The sequence below is a fragment of the Siniperca chuatsi genome, linkage group LG23 (genome assembly GCF_020085105.1).
Source record: "Siniperca chuatsi isolate FFG_IHB_CAS linkage group LG23, ASM2008510v1, whole genome shotgun sequence".
NCBI lineage: Eukaryota > Metazoa > Chordata > Actinopteri > Centrarchiformes > Sinipercidae > Siniperca > Siniperca chuatsi.
Window position 1 is genome coordinate 9,976,599 of NC_058064.1, and position 17,826 is coordinate 9,994,424.

The following is a 17,826-nucleotide window of genomic DNA, read 5'->3' on the forward strand; positions in this document are numbered from 1 at the left end:
TCTGTTTTCTTTGCCCCCTTTCTTTCACTTGTCCAAGTTGTAGCTTTTGGTCACCATAACACTTTGTTACACACTCTGTTTTGGTTTATGTAAAAAGTAAAGCTAACCATTTTCAGTTTTTTCATTAAAAAAAAAATCAACTGAGATTTTTGACCATTTATTTGCATCCTTAAAGACAACAAAATCATAAATGTATTAAATTATTTATTTATTACATTCATTTGGTTAAATGGCCAAAGAAGACCTTGCTCATTGGGCATACTCTTTTATTAGTATGGTTCGACTTTGCTTGGTTCTGTTCTGCTTCACTGTCTGTCATGTGAACAAAAGGAGCTTTTGCACTCTGGTGCTGACAGGTGCGTAGGAGAATGCTGGTTGTCCTTTAAAACATCTGCACACTTTCATCACTTGCACATTAAATTATTTAATGAGGGCTGGTATTTTAACAAAGATTCATTAGGTACAGTACATTTGAATTTGCTTTGGCTAAATTGTTTTATCTCTCCAAACATTTATTTCTTGTAGGCTTTTTTAGCTACAGTACTTGTTAACTACTGAAGTAATAATTGTTTAAATATACTGTGCATTTGCCCCAAACAACAAGAGTCCAAATTTCATGCTACAACAGGTCCACTGATTGCTCATGCTGGCCCACATGAGTACCACCAAAGTTTTTTTTCTAAAAACCTTGTATACTGTCCCTCCTCTGTCATAGTAGGGGCAATAGCAACAGCTTAAGCTTCTTGCGTAAAGGTAGTTTAGGTGCATTAGCAGTGCAGGCAGGCGAGGATTGTAGGGAAATGGTGAATGTAAAAGGCCATTAGGAAGGCTCCCTGTGTGTGTCTGTGTGTGCGCGTGAGTTGGAGCCAGATGATGGATGGAGTGTGCTGACGTGTGCAGCCCAGTGGACTGTGAGACTGGACATGGCTGGTCTCTCTCCGTCTCCCTCCATCTCTTTCTCCCACTCTCTGCCTCACTCCCTCTTTGCTTCACTTCCTCAGGGCCAAACATGTCATGTCGCCACTGCTCACTCTCGCTCCTTCCTCTCTCTCTTTTTCTCTGTGTCCCCGTCTTGTCTTGCTCTCCCCTGCTCTCTGACATTTAGTGGTGTTGCAGGGCAAATGGCAGCTTTAAGACATCAGACATATTTTTTTATTAGACCTACCTGTCATCTGCTCAAAGGCATGGGAAGGTGATCAGTTACACTAGTCTGTCCATCATGATTCTTCACTCTCTAAATTTTGACTATATTCACATGTGAGTGAAGCGATGAATGAGATTTTGGAAATAGAATAAAATATGAAAGTCCTTCACAATGACTGATCAGTGGGAGCTTTTAATATCAAGAAAAATAGGAGAAAAAGCCACATACGGTATCTATGTTACTTGACAACTAGGATGATGCACTTAAATTATCATAATGAGCAATGCACAAACCTGATGAGGCTGTAAATGAGTCATGCATTTTACTTTAGTCTTCATGAATAAAACAAAAAATTGCCACCTTTAAAGCACAACTTTGAAAATAAGGTATTGTACAAAAATGTATAAATTTGACCTCTAGCAACTGATGGATCATAGATAGTGTATTTGAATGTAAAGGAATTTCATATTGAACCATTTTCCTATGTGTGGAATAGGTCACAAAACCAGTCAGCATTCACCATCACTCTCAGTCTAGGCAGCTTACTTCTCATCAAGGCTGTCTTTCAGTGCTGTCTTAGGATTTTTCTTAGGCAGAAGTTTATTAAGATCCTCGCTGTCTTCATTCAGTCTGTCATAATTCACTCAGGCACCTGCTCTGCTCTGTTCTGTGTTTATTTTACCTTGCCACCGCTGTTTGATTCCTAGCAGAGGAAGACTTCCAGGGTTTCAGGGACGTTCCTCCTCTTCTCCAATCAAGCACAATGTCGCCTAGTAGGGAGTGCGTTGCTAGGCAACTACGAGAACCCGGTGACAGGGTTCAAATGGTGGTCTTGAGCCTGCAGAGAGCGTACTGCCTCTGTCTATAACACTGTTTCATTGGATTGATGATTCTTGTTTTGGGGAAATGATAGTGTTACATACTGATTGTCAAATCACTCTTAAATGTAAATTATTTGGAAATGATATGAATTTATTTGAATTGTCTAACAGATTTTAACTGACTGTGGTGCATCAGGTTTTTTTGACGCTGGGGCAGTCAGAGTTCAACCTAAAACTTTCTTCTCAATGTTGCCCCTCTTTGCAAGCTGTAGAATTGGAAGGACATCTGTGTGGATGAATCTGACATTAGGGTTAAAAAAATCAATAAACAAGTATAATGGCCTATATCTATGCTTCATTAGCACTGTAAGCACATTTGTGACCTTTTAATTCTTTTGGGATACTGCAACATTGCAGCATGCAGTACAACAAGGGTATGAATGTGGGTGGTGCTATGAACACCAAAGATACTCACATAGTTTACCAATTATTATTTTTAATAACATTTACTATGATATATCTATGAGGCCATTCACTGTCTGTGCTTAACAAGATGATCATTTTATGTAATTTTAAGTTTTTGAATATTGCAATAGATACCTGTATGTTTTTTCAAAAGTTTTTACTTTCAGAATAACTTGATTTTGGTTCAATTGAAATAAGGAAACCTGCCAAAGAGAGCTTGTGGTTCATATGTGTAAATGTGTGTATATATGTATGTGTGTGTGTGTGTGTGTGTCTGTCTGTCTGTATGAGACATGTTGTACTAAGGCAACCCAAAAGGACCTTGGTGTACAGTAGACAGTGCAACATACTATGGACAGCATAACTTTGTACACTGAAAATAGGAAATAGTGCATAGTATATGTCGTAGTCCTGTACCTTGAGATACACTATGTGTTTTTACACATCACAAACATATAACATTGAAATGGGTTAAAAGTGTCTTAATCACTTAAAATGTTGATGCTCCACAGGCTGGAAGCAGAGAAGGCCAGGGTAGCAGCCCAGGCTCAATCTGAGGCCCAGTCCCAGATCCAGGATGACGTGTCCAGGATCCTGTCTGTGGAGCGGGCCGTGGCCCAGGAGAGCCTCCAGCAGGCTGTAATAAGAGAGAGGATCGCCACAGAGGATGAGAGGCGCCGCGCTCAACTCTTTGTAAGTTTGTCCACTAACAGCGTCAATGTGTGGCAGCTACTGTGAACTTTACCATCTCATTTTATCTTGCCAAACAGTTTCATACATTTTAACATTCAGTTGGAAAACCTGAACCACAGTATCAAACAGACATTGAACATTCTAACTGTATGGCCTTGCAAGCAGAGACTCATTGATGAGTGCAATTTTTACATGAAGGCAGGTCCCATTTTATGTTCACACGTTTGTGTTCTATCACGCAGACACACAGAAGTAAACCTATTTGCTGGAATCTACAGGTCATGCCTGGTGCAGTGACAAATGTCAGGGCTGTGAGCAGTAAATCATAGAACCATCTTGACTGTGTCGAATCTCACACTCACACACACACACACAGTAAATGTAACCGTTTTGTATTTTTAAGACATAAAATCTTTATCTACATAATACAAACACAGAGCACAGTTTAAATCTATTTTAAAAAACAAACAGTAAGTAAACCCCTCTATGCTGTATCCACATCTTGTAGTTCGATATTTTTGTCCTCGTCCATATCTCTGCCTGTTCATCCTGCTGTATTATAAAAGCTACCTTCATTTTGGGCAGCCTGTGTCTTTATTTCCTGTAAATTGCCCTTGTAAACATTGTCAGATGAGCATTCCTTACCATACACACACACACACACACACACACACACACACACACACAGGCAGGGTATTGTTTTCAAAAAGAAAACACATTTTCCCTGGAGTGTGGCTGCTGTTTACAAACCTATGCTATTGATTATATAGCTCATTTCACACGCTTATCGGCGTAATAGAAAAATGAATCATTTTGTTGAGAGAGAGCGAGAAAGAGAGGAGCAATGACGTGATTCCACGCCGCAGGACAAGTGTATGAGGGATCCCTCATTTGGAACGGTGATCAAATCAAAATAAAAAAGGTGACGAGAGAGAGAGAGAGAGATGGCAACGGAGGGAGACACATAATGTGATGTGTTTTTCCCTGCAGTATCTGTGAAGAAAGCTGTTTCAGTTGTAGGTTTTCTGTAATTTAATTTCTGTTTTCCATAGGGAGGGAGACAGGACAAATGTGGGGAGGAGACAGGAGGAGCGGAGGAAGGGCAAAAATGTAACACCTGCTTTGTATCTGTAATATATGAGCAGAATCGTGGGTGGTGGGTCTTACTGAACTGTCACAAAGGAGAGTCCTTGTTCATGTCATTGCCTGCATGCTCCTGAAGTACTAACTCCCTGTACTTAAGAGAACTTTTCTTTCTATGCACTATGAATCTTTTGCTTGTGGCCCTAAGGCTAACCTAGGGCCATTAGAAGCCTTTGAAACTACAGATAGTAGCACTGCAGTGGCAATGCATTCAGTATGAGACTGAGCATACACACACAGTCATATCTTTGTTTCATTCTTTGTCTGTTACTTATATTTTCGGTATAAATCCTGTTGATAGTTTCTATTCTCCATCCAGTTTGTCGCTACTTCCTTAAAGCACACACATTGCAGCAAAAGAATCATTGTCAGAGGGTTTTACTGTTTCAAAATTGTGTGTGTGTTTGTGCCTGTGTGATAATTTCCTCAGTTTGAGCATTCTTTTGTAGTGCTGGAGTTTTAATAGAATCCGACGGGTTATCAGTGGAGGCGCAGTGCCGTTCGCACCACTCATGTAATTGTCAAGTCAGACGCTTCCACACAGCCACTGTTCTTTTCAACTGGAAATGGACTTTTCCATTTTAAAAGGCAGCCTCTCGCCCAAGACGTCTCCCACCCGTTGTCATTTCACTCTGTTTGTCAAACTCCAGGATTGTCCGCTACCCACAGTGAACTCATTTTTGATGAAATATAAAACATGTTTTTAAGGTCTTTTGTCTGTGTGTGTCCCTGTCTCCTGCCTGTCTGTCTTTCTGCCCCTCTTTGTATTAGTGTGAGACTTTATTTCTTTTTACTCAAAAAGAAAAAATGAGCAGAAAGACCTACTGTCAAGATACTGAACTTGAAATATGAGCATATAGACTATTTTTGCTCATTTTCACAAGGTGCTTTTACTACCCCTCTCATTAAGTACAAGACCTCCTCTGCATAGGGTGCTCAACAATTGTTGTAAAGCAAATAAGCATCAGTAATTGGGAGGTGAAATTGGTTCTGATTTCTGGGCAAAGTCAATAAAGTTGATAGAGAAAGAGTTCCAGAGAGAGGTTGTGGTTTGCTGTACTAAGCACATAATCTGGTGGCTGATAGAGCTTACAGAGGTGATTTGTTCAGTCTTTTTCCCCAGTAAACCTATTAACACCTCATGTATTATCTTATAGGCTACACTTTTATGTCCTTGGATATAAGATTAAGCCAATATCTTTTATTCAGACTGTCTTCATTCTTGCTTTCATACAATATTTAGCTTGTTGGCTGAATCTCACTACACAAAAAAAATGTGTTTATAATTATACTTTAGTGCTGCACCCTTTATTTATAATAATAATAATAATAATAATAATAATAATAATAATAATGATGATTTATAATAAAAGTTGTTAGGAAAACCCCTTGACATGCATAGCATTGTAAGTTTTTGTTTAACTCATGTTAACTTGATAGCAAAAAATATCCTTCGCAACAATCTAGTGTTGACTCATAAGATCCTCTTAGTGAGTGATACGCATTATTCGGCTGTGTTCCCAGAAAATTTTTTTTTTTTTGTTTTTTTTAATTGCTGAAACAAGTGAGAGTGTTTTGAAAACGGATGGATTTATCTCAGCCCGCTGGCAGTTTGGGTGTCAAGAGAAATGATACTGTTTTTGCAGTATTGTGGGAAGTGAAAAAGTTAGGAGAGCGTCAACTCCATGAGTAAACATTGCATCTGTCATCAATCAATCTATCTGTCCACTGTGGAGAACTGTTTTTCCCCCCCGTTGGTTTAATGTAGACAGAAGACAGAAACCGAAAACATGGGGAGAGAGACCAGGATGTCATGCAACAAATGTCCCCAACGGGATTTGAATTAGACACTTTGTAGTGACAACATGTCTATGCCACTAGGATGCCTAGTAAGAAGGACAGAAAGAGGAAAAGCTGTAGCTCAAAATTTAAAGACTGGGAAAGTACAGTACTGTGTGTGTGTATATAGAAAAGAAGGTTAAATAGTTAGTCAGAAATTAGATGTCATTGCATCTAACACTGTTAATTGCGAATTGAACTGAACCTTCTGGAAGCTCTGAGAGGAAAGTAAGAAAAAAAAATGTTTTCTTTCCTGTATTTATGACTTAAGAACAGGTGGGGAAAAAAAGTGTTTGTTGTTGTAATACTCATTTCAGCCACAAGTCGAAGTGCACCACTACCCCATGTTCTAAATAGGACTAAAAGCATTAATTTTTTCATTTCTCCATGGGAAACAGTCTCGTCTTCTCTGGCTGTTAGCTTCGCAGCAGCAACTGTAGCGACAGTTTGCTAAGCCACAACCTAGCTAACTTTAGTTACATTACTCGCTGTGTCGTTGTTCACTCTATCATGGTATTTGTCATGGTATTGGATTGCTCCAGAATCGTATATCCCACCTTTAAGTCAGAAACACAGGAGAGAAAACAATTTATATCAGATTTAGAAAATGGATCGCAGATTTTTTATTTTTCTCATTTGTCTCTCAGGGCTTCCGTAGCAGTGTGCTCTCAAGTTCATTGCTGCTGAAAAAACATTTGTCTATGGCAGCTGCAGTTCTTGTGTTCTTTGTCCAGCGTGGTATTGATTTGTCCTTCTCATTAAGATACAGGTCACGGGGAGCAGCAGGGCCTCATACATTCCCTCCTTTACTTCACACACAATGAGAGCGATGCTGTGAGCTGTTATGCCTCCCCACGCTCACCTATAATGGCCATAACCTCAGCAACCATAGCTGCACCAATTACAGTGACACCCATTCTGGAGAATTGCCTCGAGACATGGGTTAGACTAGTTGGGTATCGTTTAGATTTTATTGATTTAGATTCCGCTTATAGATTCTGGTTATTACTGTGTCCCGGTTCTGATTCTTGCCATATTAAGTACTAAAAGAAACTAAATTATGTGGAAAGCTAAACCACCTTTAATTTAATTTCAGCATATTATAGGAAGCTATTAACAGTAATTTGTCATAAATTATATGCATTTTGTGATTTATTTTTGGTAAAACTAGCTAAAATAAGAGGAATGCAACTATTCTCTTCCACTCTTCTACACAGTTTTATTTGTTTTACTTGAGTTGAATGTCCCTTGTACTCCCTGTCTCTTTATATACACTGTTATGACTATTGTAGCTGTGTTCTGAAGAGTTATGGCCATACTGTCAACTTGCCAACCACTAAATTAAGCTGGAAGTACGTCAAAGGAAACTATTTTTCGTATCTATCTCTGTAGCAAACATTTTTCGGCATCTAAACTTGTCATTTAATGCAACGTAGTATGTTTTAATATAAATCGCAGTGTAGCCGGGGCCCTAGATGGTTCCTACCACCCTGGTGGGAGTGCTTGTTCTTCAGGCTTTTCCACCACCAGTCATTCCCTTTCCTGTCAGGCTGACTGGCAGTAGCCAGCCACCAAGTATACCAGTAATTGAAACTTCCCAGCAGTGTAGGCAGGGGTGTGTGTTGTAATTGTCAGTGTTGTTGGATTCCTGGGGTTTTGTTGTCTGAGGGGAACATGTTCAGTGTCAGCTCTCACACATGTACTGCCACTCAGGGGGAACCACAGTGAAAGAAAGGGGAACACCGACATACACAAGGGGTTTATGGTAGCACAGCACTATGTTTGAGTTATCTGCATAGATTCGTGTTGCATGGTGTTTTCACCTTTTTTGTGTTCTTTTATCAGCTATTGGGAGGATTAAAAAAACAAGCAGACATAATTACTGTTTAAATGATTAACATTTAAATCAGCCTTTGATGATCCATATTTTTTGATAAGTTGTATTTGTCATTTTGAATTTCACTCTTATGATGATTATGCCTGCTTGTCCAGAGCAGGAGAAAAAGCTTAATTTCCGAGATCACAGTGGCTTCAAATAACAAAGGGTCAATCTGGTCAAATTCACACTGAAAAGAAAATAGTCGCACTTATTGCTGTGTTGTTTTGTCTTCTACATGCTTGGCAAACTAATAAAGACACTGTATTTCTAGGTGAGTGTGATTTAATGAGTAGACAGCCCGGTGTGGAAGAGCTCTGATTGGTGGCTTTATGTGGTCAAGATGGCCTCTTCAAGGAGTTACTTAGTAGACTCATTACACACAAATAAACCCTTAATTAGATAACAGGTCAATTAGTGCTTAATTTCCCTGCAGCATCAATTAGGAATATGTGATTCTTTGAAGTGGATACCAGCTGAAGACAAAGCAGAAAAGACCAGTGAATGAATGAGCTCAATGTAAATATAATTTAATCTTTATGTACAGACAAATGATGAGGTTTGACAGATATACTAGCACATGGCATGAACGGGTCATGTAACTCTCTTATTCACAGTCTACATCCATCTGTCAGTCCACACATCTGTGTTTTAATGAAATCATAGACTTCCGCTGTTCCCTCTTTTGATTTTCAACGACTCTGCTCCCTGTGGAGCCAAACTGGCCCAGTGGCCAATCAATCACTGGCCACAGTTTTTCACCCAGACACAGGCTCTAACCCCGAGGCAGACTTTTCAATCAAACCCAGAGTCATCAATCTTTCGTAGCTCCAAACAGTGGCCTGGGTGGGGTCTACCTGGCGGCAATAGTTTTGTCTACTGTTGGCAACTGGTCTAAAACACTCATATCTTACATTTACTTTTTTCTTTTTTTATATGAGACCTTAAGCTAACACTCTGATTAAGAGACAAGGCAGCAGTATAAAGTATATAAATATGCAACAAAAGGACATGCTTAGATTTGTGTCAGCTCCTGGATAACCCAAAAACACTAACCAAAAGTTAAGTGTTTAATTGTATGGTTTCCCTCCCAGCTGGAAGGGTGAGGTGAGTTGTTGCAGGAAGACTACGGAGGAAACGTGAGTCAGTAAGGCATCTTACTCTTTAATAAAAAAGTTTCTATCTCTGTAGGGATCATTTCCATAATGTTGTCAGACATTTAGAATAACAATGTGAGCCTTTCAGTGGCAAAACCAAGCCCTTTTAGTGGACATACTTTTGACTGGCGCAATTGCCCCCTAGGATTATGTTGCAGCCATTGCAGCCTGCTTCGCGGCTGAGTCTATCTACTTGACCAATTCCAAAACTTTTATCTATTAGTCATTTAGACCCCAAAATATGTGATTAATAGGGCCCAGGTTTAAAAATACCGGAATTACCCTTTAATACTGGCGTTAGTTCAATAGGACAGTGAAAGAAATGTTTGCGGATATGGAGATGAGGTCCAATAAACCCAGAGCCTTGTTCCTCTCAGCCTTGAAGTTGTTTATCATGCTTTTGTCACTCCCTCTGCTCCATCTTCTCTCTCATACACACACACACACACACACACACACACACACACACACACACACACACACACACACACACACACCAGTAGCTAATGTGATTTTCCATGATTTTTCCACCACCTCTGCTTTTACAGCAATATAATACAGCATACCAAGAATGTTTGTTTGCTCCCTACACACAGACACTCAGACACACACACACACCATGTCCATCCTGTCAGAGCTCCTGGACTGCATACTTTCCTTAAACTGTGTTCCATTTGATGCTTGGCTGGCTTGAAAATGACTTTGGGTAAAGCTTAACATTTTTAATGCAACAAGCCCCCCCATCCCCACCCCAGTACTCCTCTCCCTTCCACCCCTCTAAAAGCTGCAGTCTCCAGCAAATGTTTTTGAAAACCTTGTGTACTTCAGTTGCGCGCTGTTGCATTTTAGATACAGCCGACTGGACCCAGCTGATAATAGGGCGACAATTTAATTTCCCAGGTATTAAAGGAGACTTGCTGGGTTTTGAATTGGTGCCTGTTGGTGGTATTTAAAAAAAATAAAAAAAATAAAGTAAAAATAAAAAAAACATTTCTTGTTCTCTCTACTTATTATTCTTTCTCCCCACATCACAGTGTATAGGAAGATTGGGAGGAGAAAAGGTCCCTAATGTCTTTTACTTTTGAATTAGATAAAGAGAGGTAGTGGTACACTGTGATTTACATATATTTTGGATTTGCTCAGCTCGCCAAGGACACATTTCATCCTATCTTTGACTCCAGTTATCTGAGCTGTTGTTAGAGTAACCCCTGCCAGACTTGATGTAACTGGATTTCAGAAAACTGTCAGTCTGTTTGATTAGTATGCTCTGCAGGTGTATTACAGAATGAATTAGGTAGACCCAAAACTGAAGGTACCTTAAACAAATAGAACCACCAGGATGCCAGAACAGCTGAATGAGATTGTCCCTCCAGTTTGTGAGGAGCAGAATTTTCCCCAGTTAGGACCTGATTTATTTGTAGGCCACATACTTTGATTAGTTACACAATATCTTCAGTATTTTACATGGTGATATCACCATGTAAAGTAAGTCTTCACATGTTAAAGAGAAAACAAAAAGACTGCAATTGCACACTCTTGCCGGTTGGAATTTGGGGTGAAATCAGGATCTTGGCAATGCTTTGATTTGTCATGCAAATCTGTTCACCATCCCATCAGACCACTCTTACCACATAGAGTGCAAGTCTTTTGGATAAACTCTTCTATCTACTGGCATTAAACATCCTCCTTATCCTTCCAGATACTTAATTACTGTTTACAGCACTTGAGAGAGTCTTTTCTCAAGTATTTACTTGTGTAGCTGATATAAAAATGAAGTAAAAACTCTGTTACTGTGAAATTAATAACTTATTTATTAATTTTCAACACCAATTTTTGCAGCTACAACAAACATATAATTAAGAATGGAATGTTAGGTCTGCTCTATTTCTGATCATTTATGAAAACATCCAAGGGAATATATCCTTTGTATTTTAAATTTTTTATTTTTTATTTTCTGCCGGAAGGTACCGTTGGCATGTTTTCTTGAAACGTACAGTACCATGTCACCTGAGATATGTGGTATGTGAACAAAATCTGTACTTGGGTTCTTTTTAAGAAGTTAACTGATTCACATATTTGTATAAACTGATACAAACAGGACATGCAAGGTGTGAAAACAAGATGATGATAAGTAATTATAGATCTAACAAGCAGACACTAATAGGCCCGGAGGGGAAATGTATCGGTCACTGTGAATATATTATTAAGTTTACCTAGGACCTTGCAAACAAAATACTCTCAACAATGAGTGCTTAGTAAAACTAGTGAAAAAGTATAAACTAACAACTTGATAATCAGCTGTTTCTCTGTTTATTTCCTGAAAGTTGCATTTTGGAAATGCAAAGCTTTCGTCCTCCTCAGTTTTATTAAGAATTCAGTGGGTGAGGTAGAGGCATGTTTTGTCTTTGTGTGAATGCTTGTCTGTTTGCTCAATGGATACAACGTAATTAAATGTTTGTGTACTGTGAGAGGTTAACTTAAATGAGCAGCTATTCTGTCTGCACCATTTTTTATCTTTTTCTCTCTCACTCTTTCTGTCTCCCGCCCTTGCACTGCTCTCTCTCTCTCACGTCTTGGAGGGTGTTCACTCAACTGTCCTTTACATATTGGTGGCCGTACCTCACCCCTGCCCAGGGTGTGGTGCCCATACACCGTGCCAGTATTAGGGTTAGACGGTAGGTTAGGCTCTAATTGGCAGGGCCTGTGGCTGGCACTCTGCGCCAGGCCCTTACTCTGTCAGCTAATTGGCACTGCGAGCGGCCAGCAGCAGGGCCAGGATACGGCAGCTCTCCGATTGATGGATGGATACTAGTGTCAGGAAAGCTTCTTTCTCACAAGAGAGCTTGTACAGTCAATTTAGTGCCTTAGCCTCTATGGGCGGTGTATGTATTTATGTATTCGTCCTCATTTGTTCTGAACATTTTGGAAAGCTGACTAGAATTGTCTTACTGTGCTGTGTGCTTTTTTTTCACCTTTGTCTGAGCAATGAATACGTTTTGGCTTGTGTAAATAGAAACTAATGACCTAAGAACACATTTAGTACATACTATGCATAACTGAAAATGATTTGTGCACTTTCCAGCCAAGCGAGAAAAACCTTCAGTATTTTAACTTGGACTTTTCTTTCTCCTCTTTATATTCCACCTTCCTATTAGTGAATGCAACAAGAGCTTTTTACTTGTGAATTTTAAACATTCATTACGGCTAAAGACACTCATACAGCAACTGCATATCTGTCATTTTGTGAAAAATGTATTTCTTTTTCCGCAGCAATTATCATTTTAGTGGGTTTAAGAATGAACCCTAGCAGGTTTTAACTGATTAGGGTTTGGTGGATTTTAGATTGTTCAGGGTGAGAAGGAGTAGATTAGCAGTGAATGTGTGCCTATTTGTTGGTGCTGTAGATTTATGATGGTGCTTCCTGTTGTTTGCCATGGTGTTAATTTGTATGGATGCATATCTTCCAATTTGACTCCTTATTGGGCCTTTAGATGAGTACTTAACTCAATTCTGTATATTGGCTAATGGTTTATCTCTATCTCTCTAATTCTGTCATCAAGAAATCCGTGAAAAACAAGATTGCAATAAGAAATGGACAGTTAATAAAAGGTGCATATTATATCATACCTCTTTGCAGCCTGTAGTATTATTTAGAAAAGATTTTGCAATATTTTCTTTCTATTTCTTAACCTCTCTTTTACTCTGCCTAGCTGAGACTTAATTGGCTGAAGTGCAAAGGTTTGAAAGGCAAGCGTCCTGAGTTAACTTTGACTAAGCATTGTATCTGTATGTGTGTGTGTGTGTGTGTGTGTGTGGCTCAGTATAGTAGATATGTTAGATGTGTAATATGACAGGTATTTTCCTTTGAGCTCGTCCCTTTCTCTTTTCTTGGTGTTTCTCTGTGTTTTCCCTCTTGGCTCTGACAGGAGAGTGGTATTAATGAGATACTATAGAAGTGAACAGTCTGCTCATCTAGAGGTAGACATTTTGATTGAACGATGGAAACTTAAACATATGGAGGGATCGAAGACTAGAGGGGAGTCAAGAAGGCAGTGAACAGCAGAAAATCTGGATGAGATATAGAAGCAGTGAGAGAATGGAAAGGGGATAAAAGATAGGGGAATAAACAGAGGCGCATGAAGAGAGCAGACAAGACAGAAAGAGCTATTGATTCACAAAGCAGTTTTCAAAACAAGGTTACAAACTCCAATTAGGAAACAAGCCAATCCAAAACAGCACTTGAAACTACATAAAAAAGTGTAAACTTTAAACAAAAGTCAGACAACCTGAGAGGAATAGCAACAGCATAGCACTGACTCTGCAATCATGAATTCTTTGGCGAAAATAATTAACTCACTGATGCAATTTGGCACATAGGTCGAAAGGATCATGAAACTTCACAAAGTCGTATATAAATGAACAGGCTAGCCTGTGATTTAAGAGAAGACATCAAAATGGCTCTTTTCTGTGCATCTTTTTAAAGTTAGTTGTCAGTGACAGCTAACAGTAGGAAAGTAGAGCATCAAGGAAAGGGGAAAAGGCATGTATTCAGCTTAAGAGGTTAGTGGATTAGAGGTGACCCTGAATCTGCTGCCACGGGCTTGATGGACAGAAGCTGAAGGTGGACTGTGGCCCCCTCCCAGCCTCATCAGGCATGGGAAGACCCCCTGCTGCTGGGTGGAATGAATATGCATTAATACACAGCACGAGCACACGTGCACTGAGAGATGTACATTATGCCCACAGCCATAATCACACAAGGATTCAGTCACTTACACATACACTAGGATGGTCTTAAACATGCAGATGGATCCAGGTGAGGATTCACATGCTGCAGGCACATGCACACAGACAGGTCAGGCACATGCAGCTTGAGTTGTCCATAAGGTCCAATGTCAGCAACGTATCCTCAGGCTGTCCCTTTTTCTCCCTGCATGTCTTCTCCTATTGTCTTCCCTTCTACCTTCCTCTCACCTTCTGTCTTCTATAGGTTGTTCCACCTCTCTTCTCTCCTCCACCAACTCTCTCATTCACTTTGCTCCCTAAGGACATCTGTTGTCCAAAGACAATATGCCTCTCCCCACTCTCAGGTCATTCACTGTGTCCCTTGCTGTCAAGTAAAGGAATTTTCTGCCATCAGTTTATGACTGAATGCATACTAGCATTCTCCACACTTCTTTTGATCTGCCTCCTTTTTCTCCCTGTATCCCATTACTCTCACTGCTCGCTGTTAAACAGGGATGTGGTCAGGAATTGTAAATGAGTGGAGGTTGTATGTCCAAAAAAACCCCGGATCCTGAAAAAGAAGCAGCAAATAACCATAGCTAATACTAATTCCAACTAAATTAGTCAATTTGTCATGAGTCTAGCTCTCTTTATTGTTTTCTTTCTTGTCTGTATATGGACAAGATTGTCCCGATGTTGTTGTTCTTGGCTTGGTCAGGCTCCGTCTGCCTTAATTTATGTCTGTATCTATCTTTCTCTCTCTACAAGCACCACAGTATCTTCTCCCTTCCTTTCACCCTCAGCCCCTTTGTCCCCATGTTCCCATTGTTCTCTCGGCATGCCCTCTGTTCCCATCTTGGTTGAGACTTCCTCCATACATGCCCCCCATGTCTCGGTAATGAACCCACAGCTCTTCATCTCTCCTTCGTCTTCCCCTGTGTGTTGGACATGACAGATGACTGGGGACCTCCAGAGCTTCGCTCCCCAGGGCTCTAGATAAAGGCAGCTCCAACTGCAGGATGATCAATCAATCAGTTTACTCTGCAGGCGCCTGATCAGCCAATTAATCAATCTCTGAGCCAGCAGATGTTGTTGCTGTCCCTCAGCGAAGGATCTGGCAGTGGAGTGGTGGTGGTGGTGGTGTTTCCAACAAAGGCTGAGGGGCTTGAAGTGTCTGGGAGTAGAAAGGAAAGTGATTTTTCATGTGTCTACCAGGATTTCAACCTTTGTGGGCTACATAGTCCCATTCTTTTTCACTGGAGGAACTTTTCTCTTCTGGTTTTTCTTCTAGTTATTCCCTACTTTTCAATCTTGAGAACATCTTAAAGGAAGGGTGGTCATACTTATCATTGATAAGTTTAAGATTACTATAAACCTCACTGTTTATATCCTTCCCTAAAATAAATTAATATATTTTTTAAACATTACAAATTTGGGAGAGGTGAAAAAGAGATGTAAATATGTGAGTGGGTTGACACCCCTGTCTCAGCATATTAAGACCAGCTGGTTCAGATCAAGCCCTCTGTTGACCCAGTCAATGAGCTACAGACTCCACAAGGACACTTCATTTTAATGTGCCCTTAAACAGCCAGTAGTTAAGATACACGCACAAACATTGAGACACCCACACTCACCACTTATACCTCTTGGCCTTTGGTCCCTGTCCTGGCCTCTTGGTCCCTGTCCTGGGCATGTCAGCCCTTTGACCCACCAGGTCATTGCGTCATTACTCACTGTGCTAAGAGATCCCCAAGGGAGAGTAATTCTATCTGCAGCCTGTGGCTTGGTTGTCTTTTTCTGCCAGGATGCTCCATGATTCAATCATTTATTTGTCAAAGATCAAGTCAAGTTACCAAATTTTCGAAATGTATACAAGAGTGTCTTAAGTAGTGACATACCTGGATATGTGTGCTTGTACAGGGATTGGCAAAACACGATTTTACATCAGCTAAAATTACCTTTAAAACTTGATTTTGGTTGTTTGATTCATGCTAGAATCAGATGCCAACAAATGAAAACTCATAAACATAAGTAACATGAACTGTCAGGTAACTAATTTATTGGACAGTTTTGATGATCTGCCACATTACTACACTGCCATATTGTATGCCAGCAGACACCTGGCAAGCAGCATCTGCACACTTTTGTCGTTGCTGGCATATATACTGCATTACTTTCAGAATGCCAGTCTGGCCATGCCACATACCCAATATGGAAAAGTACAAAACAATGAATGGGAAAACCCCGCAAATTCTTTCAGTAGTGGTCAGAAGGTAATTGTTACAGTCAGAGTTTCTTAGCCAGCTCCAGCTTGTTCTCAATGATTAATGATACCACTGCTTCTTTTGACTTTATTGTGACCGTTCCCAGCTCCACTTACATAAATCCCTGTGAAGAGGTGCCCAGAATGCTGCAAAATGATGTTGTGACACGGTGGCCATGCTGTCAAGTTTATTTCGGGGTGTCCTTGTGGCCCAGTGATCTAAGATACATGTAACTGATTCGAAATCAGTCAGAAGCCTTTGTTGCAAGTCTACCCATGCTCTCTACAGTGAACTGTCAAACAAAAGACAACTTAACTGACCTCAGAGTTTTTGGTGGTCTAACCATCAGAGAGTCAACACTGTAACTGAACGTCATCCATCACAGATTATAATTGGTACTAGAATTAGAAGGGAAAATGGCATCCAATACTTAAACATTATTTTGAAAGTAGTTGTCGTGATCACAAGACCAATCAGGTCTCCACCTTAAGGGGTCAGTATACATCAGTCAAAGTGCATGTTGGATCGTCGAGCAGTGTCTGAACCTCCCCACGCACACGATAGACTGTTCAAAAGTATACACAGTTATACTCCTCTATGATTGGCCCAACACGCCCCTCTATGATGGTGGGCTTTTTACGCTGCCTTCAAGTGTGGCTGTTCTGAACAGCTATAAACATATTCAGATGACAAATTGTACAAACTACTTAGTTTCAATCACACCTGGCTTTTACAAAACAGGAAAGAGGCCAGTGTGTTTATGCAGTCTCATCTTATTTGGTGTGTAACTTGGTTTAAATGTCATTACACTCACCTAAAAGTAAAAAAGTAACTGAACTGAAGGAGAAAACTCTCTAAGGTTCAAGTTAATCAAACCAAACAGAAATGGTATGAAAAAAACAAGAAAAAAAAGTTATGGGCAATGTGGGCAGTTAGTTAAGTGATGGCTCATTTGTAAGTAATGGCCAACTTAAGTTTCAATATATGATGGCATATCTTTCACATATATATATATATATGAAATCAAGTATTACTTTTTGACAATTGTTCAAAAACTATAATAATTTAGATTTATTATGAATTTATGAATACAGCATTCAATAGATACAAGCTGAAGTTCAGCTCAGTGGCCCAACTGAGAAAAACATTTCAACACTAAACCCTGTTGCAGGATTGTTAGTTATAAAAAGTGAAATTTTTCTCAGCCGTTAGTATGTGTGTGAATAATTGTTTGACAGTGTGTTTGTCTTTTTAGTGTTATCAGTCAAGGTTAAGCCCATTAACTGCCCACACTATATGTGACACGATTATATCGCCCATAACCCTACCAATTCCTGTGAAGACTAATAGCTAGCCTTGAAACGAAGTGTTATTGCCGCTCAGTAAAACCCCATGATGCTAATTAACCAGCCAAAGTGAATGGTTTCCAATGGAGTTTTACAGCTTCTGCTACCAGGACTTATGTTTTATTAGTGACTCTAAGGGTAATGCGTAATACTGCCAGTAAGGTCTGTGTTAGGTGATATCATTTTACACTCCATCACTTAGATTTGATCTGCCAGTGATAGCTTTTAAAGATAGAGTTGCAATGGTTTTAGAGGCAGTTACAGGATGTGCCAAGATTTGTGGGAGGGATGTGTGTCTGAAACAGTTTTGAGTGTGTGTGAGCTTTGTATGTATTCGTTTGTGGCTGCAGAAA

General features: G+C 39.9%; 1 protein-coding gene across 3 annotated transcripts in view; it reads left to right on the forward strand.

The window, feature by feature from the left end:
* The window catches only part of chchd3a (coiled-coil-helix-coiled-coil-helix domain containing 3a), a 72,854-nt gene that overhangs the window by 19,808 nt on the left and 35,220 nt on the right, over positions 1 to 17,826 (forward strand). For all 3 annotated transcript variants that reach the window (XM_044186456.1, XM_044186457.1, XM_044186459.1), the window contains one exon: positions 2,943 to 3,123. In XM_044186456.1, coding sequence (XP_044042391.1) covers positions 2,943 to 3,123 — 181 coding nt within the window. The remainder of the gene's footprint in view (positions 1 to 2,942; positions 3,124 to 17,826) is intronic.